The sequence below is a fragment of the Passer domesticus genome, chromosome Z (assembly GCF_036417665.1).
Source record: "Passer domesticus isolate bPasDom1 chromosome Z, bPasDom1.hap1, whole genome shotgun sequence".
Classification (NCBI taxonomy): Eukaryota; Metazoa; Chordata; class Aves; order Passeriformes; family Passeridae; genus Passer; species Passer domesticus.
Genome location: NC_087512.1, coordinates 61,615,178 through 61,636,196, shown reverse-complemented (window position 1 = coordinate 61,636,196; position 21,019 = coordinate 61,615,178). Strand labels below are relative to the sequence as shown.

At 36.4% G+C, this 21,019-nt stretch overlaps 2 protein-coding genes across 3 annotated transcripts in view; both read right to left on the bottom strand.

The window, feature by feature from the left end:
- Positions 1–193: 193 nt before the first annotated feature.
- Positions 194–20,867, bottom strand: CARNMT1 (carnosine N-methyltransferase 1). 2 transcript variants are annotated; one of them, XR_010352283.1, is made up of 8 exons: positions 20,466–20,867; positions 17,833–18,028; positions 16,740–16,903; positions 9,383–9,523; positions 5,381–5,559; positions 4,274–4,383; positions 3,277–3,380; positions 194–3,025 (listed from the first exon to the last, which is right to left on the bottom strand). XR_010352283.1 is itself a non-coding variant. In XM_064403218.1 (8 exons), exons 1-8 carry the CDS (start codon positions 20,795–20,797, stop codon positions 2,924–2,926), a joined length of 1,332 nt encoding a protein of 443 aa, XP_064259288.1. In that variant the 5' UTR covers positions 20,798–20,866; the 3' UTR covers positions 194–2,923. The 2 variants fall into 2 exon arrangements, 1 of the variants encoding a protein (XP_064259288.1); XM_064403218.1 differs by having other exon boundaries at positions 4,270–4,383; positions 20,466–20,866.
- Positions 2,830–21,019, bottom strand: part of NMRK1 (nicotinamide riboside kinase 1) — a 29,724-nt gene continuing 11,534 nt past the window's right edge. The window contains exons 9-15 of the mRNA XM_064403220.1: positions 17,833–18,028; positions 16,740–16,903; positions 9,383–9,523; positions 5,381–5,559; positions 4,270–4,383; positions 3,277–3,380; positions 2,830–3,025 (exon numbers count right to left, since the gene is read on the bottom strand). Of these exons, the coding sequence (XP_064259290.1) occupies positions 18,006–18,028 (23 nt within the window). The 3' untranslated portion in view covers positions 2,830–3,025; positions 3,277–3,380; positions 4,270–4,383; ... (2 more) ...; positions 16,740–16,903; positions 17,833–18,005. The remainder of the gene's footprint in view (positions 3,026–3,276; positions 3,381–4,269; positions 4,384–5,380; positions 5,560–9,382; positions 9,524–16,739; positions 16,904–17,832; positions 18,029–21,019) is intronic.

The following is a 21,019-nucleotide window of genomic DNA, read 5'->3' as shown; positions in this document are numbered from 1 at the left end:
AGCCAAACGCTCAGCCCGCTGTGAGGAGAGGGGAGCGCCCAGAGCCAAACGCGCCCAGAGCCAAATCCCCACCCCGCTGCGAGGAGAGGGGAGCGCCCCCAGAGCCAAACCCTCAGCCCGCTGTGAGGAGAGGGGAGCGCCTAGAGCCAAACCCTCATCTGGCCTTGACGGATGGAACGAAACACGCGAGACATCAAGCCTTACAGCAAGCTTTAATATCCAAAACCCCCAGTCCACTACATACACTGAAAATTGTGGGAAGTGCACACAGGGACATGAAACTTCCCGTTCTCAACCATCTGGGCAACCAGTTTCAGAATATAACACATTAAAAAATGCAGGACGTTTTACATTTATCAAACTCCATATAAAGAAGTTTTACACTGAAGATTATGCAGCATTTTATTTTACATTTGTTATCATGTATAGTTTAATAGTGACCTAAAATACACTCACGAACACCTTGAGCATTTCCCCCTGCATATAAAACTAAATAAAACAATGATCAAATTCTATAATACACAATTATCCCCGTGCATTACAGTACAAATGGCAAATTCTAAGAACTCATAAATGGGACTGAAGAAAAAACACATCTCAATCACAAGATTATTTTGCTTCCAACTCTTTTATGTGACTGTTGCAATTTAAAAGCAGAATGCTCCAAGGAAAAAAAAAAACAAACCAACAGAATTTTCTAGGCCAGAAATAAAAGCACATCATTGTATTATATCATATGTAAAAATAGTTTCAGAGAACATACAAAAATGGCACCTGTGACAACATGGAGTGGTAAGGAAAAAAACCACCAGAACATAGGATACTGACACTCAACCATAAATAAAGAGCTCCACTGCTTTAAAAAAAAAAAACAAAAAAAACCAAAAAAACAGAACAGCACATTTCATCTGTGTAAGGGGCACTAACCTGGTAGTATTACAGACAGATATACTACTCAGCATCAGCTTAACTGACATTCAGCTAACCTCTGTCTTATTTCCAGAAGCTTGAAAATCAAGTAAATAATCATATTCTACCTAAGAAAAGCGTAATGAAAGCAAAGAATCAAAAAAGACAAATTTTGTCAAAAATTAAATGGTACAATGTGGAAATGAAAGCATGTGGGTTTTTACTTTTAGCCACACAAAGACTTTTATTTTCAAATTATTTGTTGAATAGCAGTGTTTAATCTTTAAACATATCTGCCTTGGAACAGGGTAGAACTTTGACAGTTCATGCACTTTTAGAAGTAAGCGAGTTCAAAGAAGAGGAGCTTAAGCCAAACTTAAAAACCTCTGTTCTGTAGAGCAGAAGCCTCTGTTTTCTATCAGGATTCTGAGCAGAAAGGAACATAATACTGAAACATATACAAGCATGCGCCCTCTTACACAGTGTTGAAAATATTTTTTTTTAAAGTTTGTTTCCCCTCCTTGCAGATTTTCAATTTAGGAATAAAGGAACAAATTTCTGGCCTTGACTAGAAAAATTGAAAAGGAACAGATCTGTTGAAGAGATGTGATTAGGACATCACCATGAAAGACAGGACAAAAAATAATCAGAAACAAACATACTGAGCAGTGTCCTTTTAGCCAAAGAAGAAAAAAAAAATCAGCCCTCATCATAATGGTTTTATATTTTAAAAATTTTTTAAAAATGCATCCAATTAGCACTTAAGGTAATCAATATATTATGCAAACAGTATGCCTAACATGACACCTCATCTCAGAGTAATGACTGTTAATTAAGGTTTTTATCACTTCTTGCGTAACTTCAAAGTGACATGATACTGTATGTGACATGACAGTCTCTTGTATAGTGGCATGACTTGTAGATTAAATATTCACCTAAGCCACATCTGTTAGGGAAAAAAAACCACATTAATAGGGGGAACCAAGAAGCCACAAGGGTATAGTGAAGTTACAAGGAAATTCTCTACTATTTGGCCTACGTATCCTGGCTCAGATGGAAGTAATTAGGTTATAGAACATATTTACATGTAACTTCACTGCTCCAACAGGTATTTTTATGTTGTACTACCTACATGTGGCATGGATAACTCAGCTATGTTTATCAACTTTAAAAGTTCTGGCTTAAACACTAAGAAGATGACTCAAAATTAGTGTTATTTCAAGAAGGCAAAGCATTTAACACATTTCAGTTCCAACACTAAGATCAACCAGGACTGGTGCTTTCCTGAACTGAGGGTAACATACTACTGCTCTGTGACAGTCTGCTTCTCTGTGATAGTCTGCTTTTTCTTCACTCAGTATTCTGCTTCCATGTAGCATTTCTAATTTCCTATCAGTTCTGTTTTTTCATTAAACCTTTAACAGTGGTACAGCCCAAGAACAGAATTTGTATAATATCCTATTTTACTTCAGTTGCACAGGAAATGTTCTAACAGTTCTGATGACTAATTTATCTGTTCAAGAATAATTTTACCACTTCCCACCTATTTCAGACTTCATAATTTAAGTATACATTCACAAATACTTCTCTAAAAGTGATATAGCTAGTACAGTAAGCACCTCCATGCATTCCCCTAACATCATCAAGTAGGAAAAAAAAGCACTACAAATCTATGAAAAATGAGGCATCATTAGCAGAGAATTAGCCTAGTTATGGCAAACATTAAATTTTGTCCCCAAGAAAACACTTTTGCTTTTCTATTTAATGCATTCCAAAGCACAAAGACAGTGCATGTGAACATTTAATCTTTCACAAGTGTATTACAAATATCCATGGCATAGTATATGTCTGAATAGCAACAGAGATATTAAGAAAATAGACACTATCTATATCCTCTTAGGAACAAGAAGGCACCACTGATTTGAGGTTGTGTCCACACATCACCAGATGATTTTATTCTCATTTCTAGCTTTCAAGCGAATATCATTTACTCATTAACCTATTCAAACCACTACTATTCTGGTTTTCTCACCACAAACAACACACATTCATAGTAGTATTTCATCATGGAGAGTTCATTCACAGTGTAAGTTGACAGTACAGATTCTTTCTCCACCTGAAAACAAAGCAGCAGTTTTCAAGACAGCTTCTGCACAGGAACTACACAAGAAAATGCTGTATTGTTACTAGATTATAAGGCTCATCTATGCACTTCTTATAAAATGAGAATATCAGGTAAGATACATAATACACCTAGAAGTCATTAATATATGCCATTATACTGAATGAAATTCATGGTGGTTTAATCAAAGCAGTTTGTCTGATTCATAACAATACTGCTTATTGCAAACTACACCATCTTCTTACCTCTATATGGAATCCATATTGCAGGATAACATTTTTTATATCCTCATAGCTTAATTCTATGGAAAGTTCATTTCCCAAATTTTCAAAATGGTAAAGGAGAGGACCTGAAGTACAAAAATACAACAGAAATGGCTACCAAAAAGACAAAATATGTGTTAAAAGTCAAAAGTACACACTAGTAGTGCAACAAACACTTATATCCAGATTCACATATCCAAAAATACGGAAGGTTCCCTGCCCAGGGAGGGATGGAACTAGATCATATTTAAGATCCCTTCCAAGCCAAACCATTCTATGATTCTATAAATACTTACAAAAGAACATATTGCTGTTACTTGAATGATTCTTATAATGAATATCAATGAAAAATAAAAACTACTTTATTTCTTATTCAACTATTTGCAACATTTCCTACCAGATTTTGGTTTTTGTATCTTAAAATTTCTTCACTCAAGCATCACTGTTGTTTCTATAGCTCAGAATATTTAAGTCTGCCTCGGAGCTCTGCTAACCCTCTGGCTGAGAGCGACCAATTGACCAGTGACTGACCAGTTTTTACTATGCATAATGTTTAATGCCTGTGTCTTGTCAAACATTCTTTCACCATGGAAGACTCCAATCAAATTGCATTCCCAAAACTTCTGCTTCAATGCAGAGTAGCAATTAGACATTGCAAAAAAAACCCAAAAAAGCAATGACATATTTTAGAGTTCTGTTTTCTTAGAAAAATAGCAAAGAGCACCACAGAATACAGTATTTGTCAAAAACAAGCATTTGATGCGTGAATGCAAAACCTGCCACTGGCAAGATTTACTTGCCTACTTAAAAATCACAGTGCTGACTTGATTGCAAATAGCAAACATCTGATAACTTCTGAGATAATTTCCAAGCCCTGTATTTTTCTAGCCGTAAGTTTGCTGCATAGACAAAATTATTTGCACGCACTTCTCAAGTATACTATCAAAAGTCAAAAAAGCAGCTGGTCACACTTGCCTACATTTATCCATATTCCTCCAGGCTTAAGTATTTTCCATATAGTATCAATATAATCAATAACATTATGTGCTGTATCTATGAAAAAGCAAGTTGCTACGCAGTCCCACGTATCTGCATGAAAAGAGCAAAGTATACAGAGATTAGTTTCAATGCTTTTAACCCTGTAAAAGTTCATCATTTAACCCTGGTATTTGTTCATACCCTCAGAATCACCTTCAACTAACAGCAGCTGAAGGCTCTTTATTTTGTGTGCATGTAAATATTTTGGTTTACATTAAAACTGTTAACTTTGGACTCATTTGGCCTGTATTCATGTGTGTATATGTACACACACTACAATATTACATATACTTACTACTTCTTCACTTAACAAAACTGTTCATACATTATATAAAACTATATCTATTATATACTGTAAAATGTAAATTTTGTAACACATTATATACAAATGAAGCCCCAAGTGTGCTATTACTCAGCCGTCCTATAAATTTCATTATGATAACTGTTAAAAATACAACTGCAAAAATCCCCAATCATTTTAGGCCTCCCTAGCTAGTATCTAGAACAATACAAGTCTGCACACTAAACTGTACTTTCAGAAGTCACTTAGCTTTAAAACATTTTACTCGGTATTTGAATATCTCCCCAGCTGTTTTTAACTAGTCAATTCAACAAGCAGGAATTTTTGAAGTCTACCTTTTAAAGCATGAGTCTCCCTGTTTTTCTCTGAACAGGTATTCTTAAATAGCAAAAGTTTTAAGTTCTGTAAATAAAAAATATTAGAAGCCTTAATTTATGCCAGTCTTGGATGTTCTACTGTTAAACACAGAATCTTCAGAAAATTAAGCAGCCGTGGGGAAGGCTCCTGCATGATCTGTAGACAAGGAGGTGTCCACATTTTCCATAACTAGGAAGAAAAGCTGATTTGGAGTAAGAAATAGACCTATTGATACAGCTGGAGAAATAGCCTGAGTATGTGAATCTTGCTACAGCTAGTTTTTTATATTTAAAACTGGTAGATACACTTCCATTCCCTTTATAATTTGTCCCAAATATTCTGGAAGTCTGTGAAGTTACACGGATAGCCTAGAAGTTTGCATTTACTCACTGCACTCAGAATAAATTTCCTGAAAATCCCCTGCTGTCATAGAGAAGTTTGAACCAGAAGGAAGACTGTGAGGATCAACATCTGGGAAATAAATTGGTCGTATCTGATCAGCAGATCTTCTGTTATTGCTAAATTGATGAATCCAGGGATAAAGCTTACATGAATTAATTTGAGAGCATCTGCAAAATATGAAAACCAGCAAAATTTGTTTCAACTAACTGCTTATCTAGAGTCTAGAAATATAAGAGTCAAAGTTCTTGTAACAGCTCCATATTTGCCAGAAAATTTAATCTAGTTCACAACACTTTGGACCGCCCATGATAACAAAGTGATCAAAAAACTAATTTTAATCTGACAAAATCACTACTACAAAGGAATTTCCTTTTCCAGCTTTAGAAATTTCCTTTATGATTTCTTGTCATTTTCTCCAACTTATTTCTCTGCCAGGAAGAAAATACATACACTTATTTTGTAAGATTAATGAAATTTGTAATTTGCTAAATTCCATAAAGCTGAGACTTGCTGGATCATCTCTCTTCCTATTTAAAAAAAAACCAAAATACCAAAACCAACAAACAAGCAAACAAAAAGTAACAATAGTTTCATGATTTTTTGGAAACGTTTGTTATCAGTCTAGACTTTTCTGATTCATAATCATAGGAAGTTTTGAAGCACAGCTAAACAAAAGCATTTTTCAGATGCTAACTGAAAAGATACTTAAGAATTAAAGCGTTAAGTACCATTTTGCATAGCACAATAATAGTAATTTTAAGTTTGTAGTCATTTTAAGTTTGTAACACCTGGATCTTTGCAATCATGCAACAGAGTTTCTGGACTGACATGACTAACTGAATCAACTCATATTTTAAAAAGTTATAAAACACAGCATTTAAGTATAACAGGAAGCTTTTTCCACCATCTTGTAAAATCAGTTTGTAACTAAAAAATGAAAAAAACATTTCCTTTCAAGGACAACAGAGGACATCTCTGTCCCAGAAAATATATATCATAAAGCATTTCCTAAACTGCAAGCAATCTACTAGGTTATAGAAAGTGCACTCTTTTGGCTGGTGATTAGAATATATTTGTGATAAAGTGTTTGAAATAATATTTTTTACCTTCTCTATGCCATATCTCTAATTCATTTTATCAGTTAAAAACTAAAACCTGAGCAGCAGTATACAGCATTCAATGACTTTCTTCATGTATAAATACCAGACATATGCAGTTGGTTAAAAAAAGCAAACCCAGAATGAAACAAAAAAATAAAAACAAAAAACCCCTAACCACTACGACAGCAATTAAAAAAAATTTAGAAAGGAGTTCATTGTTGACATAGACTTTGAAACAGTTCCAATTTAATAGGAAATAGCAAATCTCTTTCATATACAAGTTTGAAAACTTCCATTTCCAGTTTCAACAATTTTTACTTCAAAACTAAATACTCTAGAGTCCTTGGCAATTCCATTCTTACAATAAAAGATGTGTAATTCACATTCTATTACAAACATCTAACATATTTAAGTGTGACACACTTTATTATTTTCCGTAGGGGTGGGGTATTCACTGTTCAACATTTAGCTCAAAAAACAGTTTTTGAAAAAATGGGTCAGTCAAATCTCACTTCTGGTATACACATAAAAATGTAACTTAACTGTTTTCATACTAAGGCACTAATGGACATGTAACAAACACAACTAGTAGCCTCCTCCAAATGTCAAGATTTATCCAAAATTATATCTTTCCAAAAAGTAAAGAAGAAAAACACAGGTAAGAACATTAGACACACAAGGGAAAGGAATTGGAGCCACTGCAGGTTAACTAGTCTAGGGTCACTTTATTCTCAAATTAGAATTTCCTCAACAGAATAACAAACTCTAAATAATTTCAGATATTTACAGTGACCAGTTACACTGTGACACACACTCTACATACTATACCATGCAACTTTATCCACTGTAACAGAAGCTCAAGATTTCAGAGATATGAAAGGTTTTTTTAAAATGGACGATCAGCAAATATCACTTTGCACACAGAAACATTAAGCCAATGTACCACATCTAGGAGCCTACTGTAGCAATGCCTGACATTTAAAAGAGTACTTTGTCTTCCTAAATATAAACCACCATCAGAGAAAGAAGGTAAAGCTGTAAAACTGTAAGCACAGATGAGCAAAATCCTCATGCTTTTATCAACTAAAAATAAGTATACATTGAATTGAGATCACAGTTAAAAATTAACTGCAAATTCTTTTTTTCCGACCACTCTTCTTTAGGTATTATCTTCAGTTTATATTGATCACTGCTGTTTCTACCAGTTTCAGAAAGTAAATGTGCATTTCAGAAGGCTAACCATAATCAGATACTTCAGACTAAACTGAAAGAATCTTCAAGTCCCTAAAACCTTTGTAACAGGAGGTTAAATCAAGCCCACAAGTTACATCTGGCAGAAAGGGATGCTTGGACTTCAACTAAATTGACTGCTGCTCAGTCATGCTAGCAGTATTCTCTTCCATGCTAACAATATAACTGATAACGTGTCCAGCAAAGAAAGATTACGGTAGTTGCACAACACTCAATTTTCCTGCCCAAAATAACATATTGTTAGCAAGTTTAATGCATATACACCTCTTTGCTAAATATTCTACATGAACACTACATCCCTACATAGGAAACACTACATGAGCATTAGATGCTAAAATTACTACCATTAGTAAAGCATGAATCTTTACGATAATTTAATATATAGGCAAAGACTCTTTATTCAGGGAAGCATGTCATCAGAGGGTAGGGGTGAAGTTAACTATCCTCTGTGACAGCCGACCAGTGCTCCAGAAGATGGGAAATTAATGCTTTTATGCAGCTTTGAAGTTCCAAAGCATAAGAGAAATATGTTTTCCTTTTAGTAGCTAAAAGGCATTAGTCAGATCAATTTTAATATAAAATTTCACCACCAAATTAGTCACTTGAGAATAATGTAAGAAAAAAAGAACAAATGAACCTTTATTATCATCACATGGAGCACCACTGCTATATGCAGATACTCAGCAGGCACCACGCAATGTTTTCCCCTTGTTTTTGAACAGTAAGCTGTGTGCAAGAGCATCACAGTGGGCCATGGATAACCAGTCTGTAAAACAGTCTCCAAAACAATATGGTAACACAGCAAAAAAGCCAATAGTTTAGGTATTTTCAGCAAAGGTGTATAATTTCAGACTGATGAATGAACTGTCAAATTCTGCCTTGGTCAACTTGGACTAACTGCGCCGCCCAATAAAACACCCTGCAGACTTCTTTCAATACTTGCCCACCTGTAGCTTTCCCACTCTGTTTCTTAAAAGAACAGTTGCATGTGCTGCCTTTTTTCTTCCCTAACAAAGTCATTCGGAAAACAGTAATTCCAATGCAAGTGGCAGAATACCAAATACAGAAATGTAATTTTAGGTAAAGCCTGTAACATGAAATTTACTACATTTAAATTTATTATCTAAGCATAACTGTGGAACTATTAACTCTTAGTCTCTTGCTCAGCATGCTTCAATTATTCTTTGTTTTTCTAGTCAAAACAGTGCCTAAAATTTCAGTATGGAAGGTGATACTTGTTTTCTTAAACACATATCCTCTGTTAATAATCACCCTATAAATAACATAGATATATTTACTAGCCCATATTCAGTAATAGTAAGACAGGTCCATTTTACAAAAACAGATGTGAAATAAATCATAAAACCTAATCAAAATTTTGCAGAAAATCTGTTGTACAATTTAGATTTTAAATCTCACAACTTGAAAGCCATGCTTACTGTAATTTTAATGACTCAGATACAATACTTCCTTCCCATTTATCCCTAAGACTTTTTTTCTTTAAAGCATTCTAAAGAGTATGTGTGCCTTGTAGTACAACTTATAAATCTATTCTTTGAAACGCTTATATTCAGATTTCTCTCATTTATAATTTTGCCTCTCTAGATTTTATTCAGCAAGTAAAACATAAGCTATATACCTGTTGAGTACAAAGTTAGAAGAAAAGAGCATAAAGAGGCTCCATTCATTTCCTTGGCAAGCATAACCGAGCATAGCTATTTCCCACGCCAATCTACCTAGCCCAGCACCAGGTACCAGGATATTAACTTTGGAGAAATCCCTGCAACAGAACAAAAATAATAGTTAAGTATTTATCTGATACCTGATACCCCTTAACACAACTTAAGAGGTCCAGCCAAACATTTTTCCCACCATATACTTAGATACTGTATTATGCTTCCTGTATGACTTCACTTTTAAATTAAACTGAGCCTGCTCTTATCATATTTTGTACAGTCAAAATAATTCACAGAAATTACTCAAAAGAACATATACAACCCTCATTCAGAATACAGAGCATAAATGCTATACATAATTTGTTTTCCTTAAAAGTTCTACAGTTACCCAGCCAAAAATTTCTCAAGTGAATTGAAGAATATTATCATATAGCACAATGTATTTTTCTTTAAGCCCCACTGATAATCAGAAAGCATTCTAGACATATTTTTGTTACCTTGAAAGAAAAAATAAAAACACCAAAATCCCAAATATTTTGACATAAGAAATGAAAACATAAAATCTCCACAGCCTAACGAATAATTCAGAAAGTAAAAACTTTAAAGTTACAGCAATGGTGGGTTCTTCATATGCTGCTCACTGGTTTCCCCAAAGTAGTGGCATATTTAAGTGGCATATTTCCTAAATCAAAGTACATTGCAGCTTTTATTTATCCATTTATCCATATAACCATTTATCCATATAACCATTTATCCATAACTAGGCATCAAGTTGAAGACAACCAGAAAACATCCAGCAGTGTGTTTACTGAAATACTTAAAATCTCTCCCAAGTGCGGCAAATAATAAACCAAACTAAGAATCCCAAAAAGGAGAATCGCTCCTCTTTGAGGCAGAGAAGGAAATGCATACATATTCTGTCACACTTCCACCACAACACAATCAAACCTTCACTCATAAAACAGAAACCACTCACATGCAAAGCTGAAGATACTTAATCTAAAAGGAAATAGTTTTTCAGTTTCCAGTCATAAACATGACTTCAAGAGTTCACAATTTCATACACCGAGGTACAAATATTCATACACCTCCAGACATTATTTTGCATATCACCTTCAGATACAAAAAATACACGTACCAATTTATATGCAAGTACATGAAGGAGGCCAGAGCCAGCAGTTCCAAAGGATAAAAGGCACCAAAACCCAAAGACTTTGACTACTTAAAAATTCAGAACGCCAAAAAGGATTCAAAAGAGTAAGGATGCTGCACAAGCAAGATGATGATTAAAGGAGTTACACAAATTCTAAAAGCAGTACACTACACATTCCTGAACACTATTACCCAAATACCAATAGGAAGTATTATTCTTTTCTAAAGGCCACACAAACCAACAAAGCAGTATTAACAGTGCCTTTTGATTTCATCATCTAGTTAGTAAAGTGTCCAAAATGGAAAATCACCCCATTATTTCCATTCCATTATACATCCAGGCTCTTTTTCTGACTTAACAAAACAAGAAGCTGGAAATCAAGACTTATTATTATTATTACTTAAGAGCACTCTTGTGAAGCAACAGTTCTCATTACCTCTCTTCTACAGGGAAAACCAGAAGCTAGCACAAAGTCCTACTGAAAAAAAATACTTCAGGAGAAAACTGCATGCTCAATATGAAATTTCTGAAAATAGGGAGCCACAAGAAGGAAGAAGAAAATGTGCTTTCTGATGGAAGCCAGAAAAGCTTTTATCTTACAGCTTTTCTTATTCATAATGGTACACTATTATTCCAAATGGATTTTCTAACCTAATCTCCATTTCCTTACAATTTATTTATTAAATATTTAGACTAGCTCTACACAGATTTTAGCAGCCCCATGTGGACACTTCCGCGATAAATGGGATGATAAACTATAAACCACTTTCAAGATTTCAACACATTGATTAGAAGTCTTTTCTTAAAGAACCTGGTAGATATGAAGGTATATTCATATTTTGAAATTTGCACCTTTATGCACCCTGAAACAAGAAAAAACTTCTACCAGTCAAGTGAGCTGATTTTAAATTGCCTGTAGTTGTCTTTATCTATCATTCACAATATAAAGTTTTTGTCCTTTTAAACAAATTTTCCCAATTCTCTCTTAGAAAATAGTTTTCTATTCTCTTTCTCTAATGCAGACTTAATTGCACTTTCATTTGCACCTTTATTAAGGGATTAAAGTCTAGAAATCTGTTAGCAATTTAATTTCTATCATGACTCTTCATATCAGTTGCTGGAGAATGCTCCTGGCCACCAACTTCATTTCAGCAACAGAGCACATCTAATAAAATACAATATAATCAAATCTCAGTCCACTAACATTGACACTAACTTTCCAAGAGCATATTTTTGAATTTATAGACTGAGAAATTATGCATGTGGGAAACTTACTGTTGATAGTGTTCCCTGATTAGAAAAAAAATCTAACACTTTTTTTAAGACTTGAACTGTTTGTGACAAACTGTTAATGCATTATGTTGAATTTTGAATCCTTATAATAGCTAAAAATCTTTAATTGCACAGAAACTGCTTTTTTAATGCCTATAGTCCTTTAAGAGGCTAGAAAAAACAGCTTTTCTCTGATGGTTATATGATTACAGCAATTACAAAGTTAACTAAAAAAAAAAAAAGACCAAAAAAAACCCCCAAAAAACAAAAAAAAAAAAAAAAAAAAAAAAAACCAAACAAAAAAAACACCAAAAAACCCTATAACTGTGGTAACATAATAAGCCAGTGATCCAGAAGGAAAACTACCCTCCAACCAGCCAGCAAGGACAGGATTTCAGTGACACACATCTAGCAGCCGTTAGGAACATAGTATCCAACAAGTTCCCACTGAATACCTGTGGGCCAAGAGGGAAGCAACACCATCCTATTAATCTGATGGGTGTGGGGAAAGGCGCTGGCCAAGCAGCAGCGGAGAGAGCTGCACAATGCTATTCAGCTCAACTACTGAAACTGCAGAAGCCTCCTTAAAAAGACAATGGAGAAATATCAGAAACAAATCTTTCAGGCCCTTTTCGCACTGCGTGTTTCAGTGTGATATATCTTCAGCTTTTTGAAAACTATTGATATTAATGACGATTTTAACTTTTTTTAAGGTGTCCCTTTTAAAAGGGGGAAATTAAACATGATAGAAATGGAGGCTTATTTCATGTCTATTGTGTTGTAAAAAAAAAGGGTGCTGAAAATGTAAATCTACTTCACAAAAAAATGAGAGTGTCTAATCAAACACAATCCTCATTTTCATAAACAGAGCAGTTCAATTTATCAAATGAAGTAATAAATACGTATCTCACACTGAGATGGGCTTATGATCAGTGGAAATACCAGCATAGGAACATACTGTGGGACTCCTTTCCTAGTGTTTACGAGGTCTGTACATTTAGATAATAAACAGATCCAATTCTCAGTATTTCTATTTCCTTATTTTACTTCAATCATATTGTCGGTGATTTTTTTTAAAGACAAATGCGAAACAGCACAATCATTTGAAGAGCAATTCTCTGAATTTAAAGACCTGCAAAGCACTGAGTGATGCAGTAACACTGACAATCTATTTCCTCTTAAATCCAACGTGTAAAGCAAAGTTTAGGCTAAGTACGAAGACCTCCAAGGACAAATATATTTCATATAAAGTCAAATAAAATTCAAATAAAGCAGAAATTTGAACTCCACTATAAATGTGACTGAGCACACTCAAGAAGTATAGTCAAGCTCAGGTTCAGGACTAATAAGCTGTTTTTCATATTAAAAAGAAACTAAGATCTGGCAATTTCTTTTGGGCTGCTCTGTCAGCATCCTGGAAAACACATTAGATAGCCAGACAGCATGACACAGATGAATTTTAAGTTACAGTTAATTCTAAAGGCCTAGTTTATGAGAAAACTAGAAAAAATACCCAAGTACATTGTTTTTGGCTGTGGAACGATAATTAACAAAAAAGTTAATTATTTCAAAGATTTCTTTTGGACAAGAAGCTGATGATCTTTACATTGTCTCACCTAAGCAGGAAGAGCAACACTACAAGTGAAAGGAAACCAAGATGATTGAAAAAAAGGAGAAGCAAAAAAAAAAAATTAGGAGTATGCTTATTTAGATTTTCAACTTAATACTTCCCTATAAAGACGCTTCAATATAAACACAGATAAACAAATAAAAATGTATCTATGTTTTACTATTTTCTCCTACAGCAAGTAGGTTCATTCTAATCCAAGAAATCCAAGACACCTAAATAGTACAAAGCTCCTGCGAGCTGAAACACAAATTCCAACATGAAGAATGCAAGAAATCTATCAGCTGTTCAGGAAGACCTGATCTCATGGGATTTACTTAAAACTGCTTTGTTGACTCTACTTACGAGATTCTGTGTTAAGGTGCTAAGCAGAAAGAGGCAGGAACAGCTTTTGCCATTTAACTTACCTTTGGATGACAGCCTAATCAGAAGACTAGACTGAAACACATGATAATACATGATAAGTAGCACCTGCTAAATAACTATTGTGATTTACAACTGCTTTCAACCATTGCTTGCACTACTTCTACTTCCCAAAGAGCAAGCACTTCACTGCTTTTCCTGCTATTTAAATACAACTGAAGCCCTACGTGTCAATCTTGCAAACTGCAATGCTATAAGGTGTGCAAGCACAGAGTGAAATATACTTCAGTAGTTGCAAAATTTAAACTCTATTTTCACATTATTCCAATGCATGCAATAAATAACATCAACAAACTATGTTAACTAGAAACTGAATGTACCATTCCATTGAGTATTACAAATTTGATGAGTACTGCAATTCCTTTTACAAAGTAAAAGGTGGCTGGCACTGACAGTTTCAAATTAAAAATATTTATAATTTTCACCACAAAATACATTTTTAAAAAGCTTTTTTTTTTTCACCCAGTGCAGTTTTTCTCTTGCACTTTCATTTCATTCTTTCAGGAGACTTTAGTGGTCTGTGCTACAAAAGAAAACTCTAAAGCAATACAAAGCTGCATTCTGAGGTTCACTTACAGGCTGCTTTCTTTTACACATTAAGAGTCCACAGTCAGTCCTCTCCCACTATAAACAGACAGAATAACTCATTGTGGTCAGTCCAGGCTCTGTCAATCCCTTCAAACTGAAAAAACCTGTCCACTCCAAGATCACTGAATCACAGAATATGCCGAGCTAGAACAGATCTGTCAGGGTAAGAGTCAAGCTACTGGCCCTAGGCAGGACACTCCAAGAGTCACACGATGTGCCTAAAAACATTGTCCAAACACTTCTGGAACTCAGACAGGCTTGGTGCTGTGACCACCTCCCTGAAGAGCCTGTTCCAGTGTTCAACCACCCTCTGGGTGAAGTATTTTTTCCTGGTATCTATACTAAAACTCCCCTGACTCAACTGCATGCCATTCCCTTAGGTGGTGTCACTGGAGAGTTTGTATAAAATTTGTATAAAAAACCCAGATTTAGCAGCTAGCAAACCCTGCCAGGGAAGTAATTTCTTCCACAAGGGTGAAATGGGACTGCCAGTTAACCTTATAGTACATGACTCTGCATCTTACCTCAAAAAGGAAAGTACACCTAACCAGGAGAACCTTCTGTCACCAAGAAAAATGAGTGAGTTGACATAGTAGCTAACAATATGTGAACAGAGAAAAAGTTTTACCTAAGTGCTACAACAGCTCCACAATGATAACTTAAGTAATACACATTTCAGAAATTAAAAAAATGCTGTCTGATGAACTCAAACTTGTAGTAGAGATATTTGATCCGTACAGTGATGTAGTGAGATTTCAGCAGAGACAAAATAAAACTGAAATGGTACTTCAGAGCTACCACAATAGGGAGCAATGCTCTGCCACATTAGTTTTGTCCGACAACAACCATGAGAATTCCCTGTAAAGAAGCACAAAGCTGTCAACTTCAGATTCACCCCATCTGTTAGCACATGCTTCCTAATATCAACTGAAGGTTTTGAAATAGAGTTTATTGATGACAAATGTAAAAGTCAAGATTTTCCTGCCTCAGTCATGAATCTCTTAAAATGTGACATAAGCTACCTCTGCCATAACCAAAATCCATTAACAGATAGCAGACAAGAGAAAAAGTTGAATTGCTACTTTGGAGATTAGAATGAGGTTTTGCAAAACTAACCATGAGTTTTTCAACAGATCTACACATCAGAAGTATACCTGCAGTATTTAATTCATTTTTTTTTTTTTTAGGCACTATTAGCACTAGAAATATTGCAGAAAGTTCACTTGCAGATTAAACATTTTAAAAGGTCTATGTACCTTTAGGCAAGTCAGTTCAAGGCAAAATAGAAACCATCTACGCTCCATGTTCTCCCACCACAAACAGTCTTTACTAATAAAACTAAATGATGGCTAGCAGAAGAGACTTTTCAAATTCACGTAAGAGCATTATTAATAATTACTGAGAGAGAAAAAACACTACAATAATAACCTGCTATATTAAACTAAGTAGTGGCTGCTACATTTACGAATAAAAATTCTCAAATTTTCCCACTGTAAAAGACTACTAAATTTAAACTAAAATGCACTTTAAGATGACTGGGCTGATTAATTGACAGAACAAATAAACATGGAATTCTTACAGCACTATAACCTTCTGAGGCTTTACTAGTATGTTTCCACCTAAATTACCTAAAATCCTTGCATCAATGACAATTTTGGCACTGTTCACAAGCCAATACTTACAAAATTACCCTCTCATGGTGCAACTAAGCTTTAAGAATTGTCTTAAACAGCTGTCTGAAACCAAGGTTAGAATTTACTATTTTCAGAATTTACTATTTTTTACTAAATTCTTGCAACTAAGTGCAACAGCACTAGAGATTAAGTATTCCTCCTTCTTTCCATAATGAAGAGCAAAAGCCTTACTTCCTGCTGTCAGAGTTCTTCCTTTCACGTGCAGCAAACTCACTCTGAGAATCTGCTAACCTGCTATCTTTACTTCACTAAGCACAACTGAGTTAACTTTCTGATGTCTCTTACTTGAGTAAGATTTACATATATTATTATTCCCAGCTGCAAAACAACAACAAAAATTTATTACTGGTTTACCTGGTATTACTTTGTGAAGCTTACGATTATACTCTTTTCCAACATCTTGTATTAGAAATAAAAACTTTCTTGATTGAAAAATAAACTCCAATGAGTTCATAAAAAATTCTCTACTTTTGAAACAAAGCTTTTCCTTACTCCATAAATTCTGTTTTAGATTTGTGCAACAGTGTAAGTCCACATAAATATAAGCTTTAAGACACTATTACCATCTTTCTTTAGGAAAGTTCTTTATAATTTCACTAATAATTGGCTGGTAGCAGGAATCCCTCTCAGACTTTCCCTCTTCACTCCAGTCTCTCACAAATTGTTTCAATGTGGACTTTAATTTATCCATGTCAAATGTTGAAGCTGGTGTAATCTTCCCACTTCCCTGAATAAAGTGGAGAGAAAAAAAAAAGTTAGTTGAAAATATACCAAGTATCTGGAGTCTCGCAGGGAGGAAAGGATATTATGAAGAGAAAAAGCGCCATGCTTCAAGAACTGCTGTAAGCATCAGCTGACAAAGCACTTCCCTGTCACTCCTGGGACCTGGGCTTAAATCCACCTTAATATCCTAAACAAACTGAGTTTTATGGCCTCTCTTTGGCATTAAAAAGTCCAGTTTCCATATCAAACAAACAATACATAGCAAAGCACAACTGGTAGTCCCTATTCAGGAAAGGATCAGGGCTTAGCCATTCCAGAGGCTGAACTGCATACCCTGAAAAAAGGATCCCTTTAGATACTGGTAAGGCAAAACTGATAAGCTTAAATTAGAGCTGCCCATTACTGTATCTTGGCTGTATCACAGGAGGACTTGAGTTTCCATCTCTGTCAGTCCTTTAAGTCTTGGTGTATATTTTCTTTGATAGAAAGTAGGTCAAGTAGTAAAAAAGCATTTATAAATAACATTTAAAATACTTACAATCTAGAACTGCAACTGATTTATAATGATGTAAAATATAAGAACCTATATGACAACACACAATATCACTTATATTCTATACAGTTAACAGAAAAAAGTAACTTTAAAATACAAGTACATAAAGTAGAATTCTGGAGTGAAAACAATGATTTGCCAGATTCACAGTTAGTTTTCATAAGTGTAACTAACAGAACTAACAACAAACAGCTTCATTAAGCATAAGCTCTGCAAAATGTGAAAGACAAAGAGTGAGAAAAGTGTGAGCAAACAAGAAATGATAAAACATGGAAGGCAAAAGAAAAGAAAGTTGTAGGTTTGAGGTATTCAAAACAAATGTAGAAAATCCCCAAGCATACAGTAATTTTGGAGCAAGAAAAAAGTCCATTTTAACATACATCTTCTCCATATTCCTTATTTTCAAACATATGAACACAGTCATTCACAATGGTTTGTAGTATTTCTTGATTATGATCAATGCACTTCCGAATCTTGTCAAGGTGAGGGAGAAATTGAGGAAGAAGACTCTGTTGGTTAGCTGGGAGAGACTTAAACTGCCTCTCTGTTCTGTTCACTCGTTCATGCATATTCGTTCTAAAAAGCAAAAGTTTTAAATATTTAGAAGCAATATACAGACATGTAAATAGCTCATTCTAAGCTACTCCAATTACAATTATTAATTTTTTTATACACAGAAAGTGAAAGTTTTCTGGAATTTTTTCAGGCAAAAATTCTTTTAAGCTCTAGTTCTACCTTGCCACTCTATCTGGCACATTCCAGTTTCCGAGGACTATCCTTTCCTCCTTACTCTTCCATCCTCAGCCACTCACTTCCAGAGCAGGTGCTCACTACCTTAATACACAGATCTATAAAATTTAACAATCAACCACCTTCCAAGTTTGTTTCACAAATCCAATTTAAATTGAATTCATTTGACTGCAGTGGTAAGCTTCTGTCACAGAAATAACAAGTTGTGGAGTGGGAATTGGGATCCTCAAAATCCATTGCTATCAGGAGAACTGTCAAAGTCTCAGCTGGACCATACCACAGTTCTGGCAGCCTCACTAAGATACTAAGCTACCTTCTTTTAACAGCATACTCCTCATAAGTACTGTGATCATGATGACGTGACTGATGGAAGGTAAAAATAATTTTCCACTTTCCCTGGATAAAAATTTTATTAAAATGGTGACTCTTCTGAGATTTTGCTAGATTTTATTTCTGTCTAAACTAACAGTGGTAGCAAAGCACAGTCATGATGACTCTAGAGAGATAATTCAGTAAGAGATACTGACCCTTTTGACCACCAAGTGATTTTAGCCGTTCAAGTTATACTGAAGTTTCCCAAATCTTGTGTCAGCATACAGCAGCACAAAGCTGAAAAAACTAGCCATTATGAGAGACAGCTGCAATTTCTGGTCTTTTAGTTACAACCTCATTCTGGAAATTTGACCAGGTAACATCTCATTCACATGTTACTGAGAAGGGCTTGTTCACTGCAATAGCTACACTGGTTTAAAATTACATTCAAGGACAAGAAACAGAAAAAAAAAAAAAAAAAAAAAAGGGAAAAAATAAACTGATGCTCTACATAAAGCACACCAGCTTAGCTCCAAAACATCTTCCTGAAATTTTATCAGCAAAAAAACCTTTGAACCTTATTCTCCAACCTTTTATGCTAAATTACAACCACCTAGCAGAATGAGTAACTGAAATCCAAAAAACTACAAGTAATGAAATTATATTTTATGTCTAGAAGACAAGAATAAGATCTGGACTTATCTGAGAGTATGTTAGTGTCTTATTCAAACAGATTTTCCCAAGTTAACTGGAAATATCCTTAAGAGGAAACAAAAATTCCATTTATTAAATACCAAGATATGTAATTTCGCCTAAATTTAGAATTATTTATTTGAGATAGAGGTAATTTCATTGAAATTCTATCTTGGAAATCTGAATCACATCCTTTTCTTTTGTTTTTACTGAAACAAGTATTCAAAAGCAACCCAAAGCCACAGTTCAGCAGAAGGCTGACAAAGATATTCCCAGCTTCTAAGGCCTGAGGGTGCAATTATACCACTAATATAAGCAAACTACAGGTCGGAACTGCATTAGTAGCAATCGATATTAGATACTTTTGACTAACTAAGTCTTTGATACATCCAAACTGAATTACAGAGTTCACTTTGGAAGAGACATCAAAGGGCCATTCAGACCAACCTCCTGCTCAAACACTTGTCCTGGAAGACAAATGAAACTTACATGGACAGACCTCAAACAGAAGAATTTATATAAGTATCACCTTCTCCTACCAAGGACGTCACTACGATGTACCTATTATGCCTGTGCTACATTGATAAAAAGAGGGTCCAGCATACAGTAATGAGCCGCATGATAGGTCTTCCTTAGCTGAAGTACAAACCTGCTTCCCAAATCTATAAACGGGAAACGGCTTACCAAAACACTTTTCTTGGCTGGACTTTTCCAGCCAGGCTCCACCACCTTGCAACGCTAGTTAACTTGCTTCATCGTCTACTAAACGGATTCAGTTCTAAAACTAGGTGTCCCCACCACCGCTGGCTCGTTTCTATAGAGCCAGCAAATTCTGACTGAAGAGATATTATTAAAAACGGCATCCATAATCCCTAGCAATGGGTGTTATCTCTTCTGCAAAGTAAAATGTCTGTCAAAAATTTCCACCCATAATCGAAACACCATTTGGCATTTCTTTGCCAGCAGGACATACCATTGTTTTGCAGGCTGAACAGCGTCTCAGAGCATTTTATCTCCTAAGAGACCTCAACAAACGCTTTTCAGGTTTGATGCTTTCTAATAGACAGGTACGAAGGCGACTGCGCATATCCCGAAAGGAAAGTGGCGCAGAATGCCTCTGGCGGCTCGGGGCCGGGCCCCGCGCGGGCAGCAGAGCCGGGGCGCGGAGCGGGAGGGGCCGCACCACGAGCGCCCCGAGCCGCGACCCTGCGGCGGCCGCTCGGCCAGCGGAGGGACCCAGAGGGCAGGCCTCAATTACCCGTAATATCGGAAAGCGTTGATGATCCTCCGAAAATGTTCCCGCTCCAGACGTTCCTCCTCCTCCACCGCCCTGGCCGACGCCGTCGTCGGCGCCCTCGGCTCTAAAGGCAGCCGCCTCCGCCGCTCGTCGCTCAGCGGTGCCGCCCGCTCCGCCTCGGCCTCCGCGCCCATGCCGCTCGCACTCTCTCCCGGCCACGGCAGCTGCTCCCGCTCCTCCTCGCTGCCTCGCCGCAGCCCCCTGCGCATCACCTTGGCGGGCGGCTCCCTCTCGCCCTGCGGACGCGGCCTTGGCAGCGGCGCTTTCCGGGACACGGCGCACGTGGCCGACATCCCCCGCGCCCTCCTGCGCCCGCGGGCACGGCCGGCGCGCGCCGCCAACCCCGCGCTGGAGGGTATCGCGAGAGGGGGGCGGGCGTGCGCATGCGCGCTCAGCAGGCGGGGACGCGTGATCCCGAGCCGCCCCCGCGGCCCCGGGCGTGCCCGGCCCCGGGCGTACCGGGGAGCAGGCACAGCTGCCGGGCTCCTCGGGGGTACGCAGGCACAGGAGGCAGG

What these genes read in the sequence shown, in the direction of transcription:
- CARNMT1 (XM_064403218.1), bottom strand. Translation starts at nt 20,797, where the DNA reads ATGTCGGCCACGTGCGCCGTGTCCCGGAAAGCGCCGCTGCCAAGGCCG. An exon ending in AACGCTTTCCGATATTACGG is followed by an intron (nt 18,029 to 20,465) that starts GTAATTGAGGCC and finishes TTTGCTTTTTAG; the next exon opens with AACGAATATGCATGAACGAG. An exon ending in AATATGGATTCCATATAGAG is followed by an intron (nt 3,026 to 3,276) that starts GTAAGAAGATGG and finishes CTTTGTTTTCAG; the next exon opens with GTGGAGAAAGAATCTGTACT.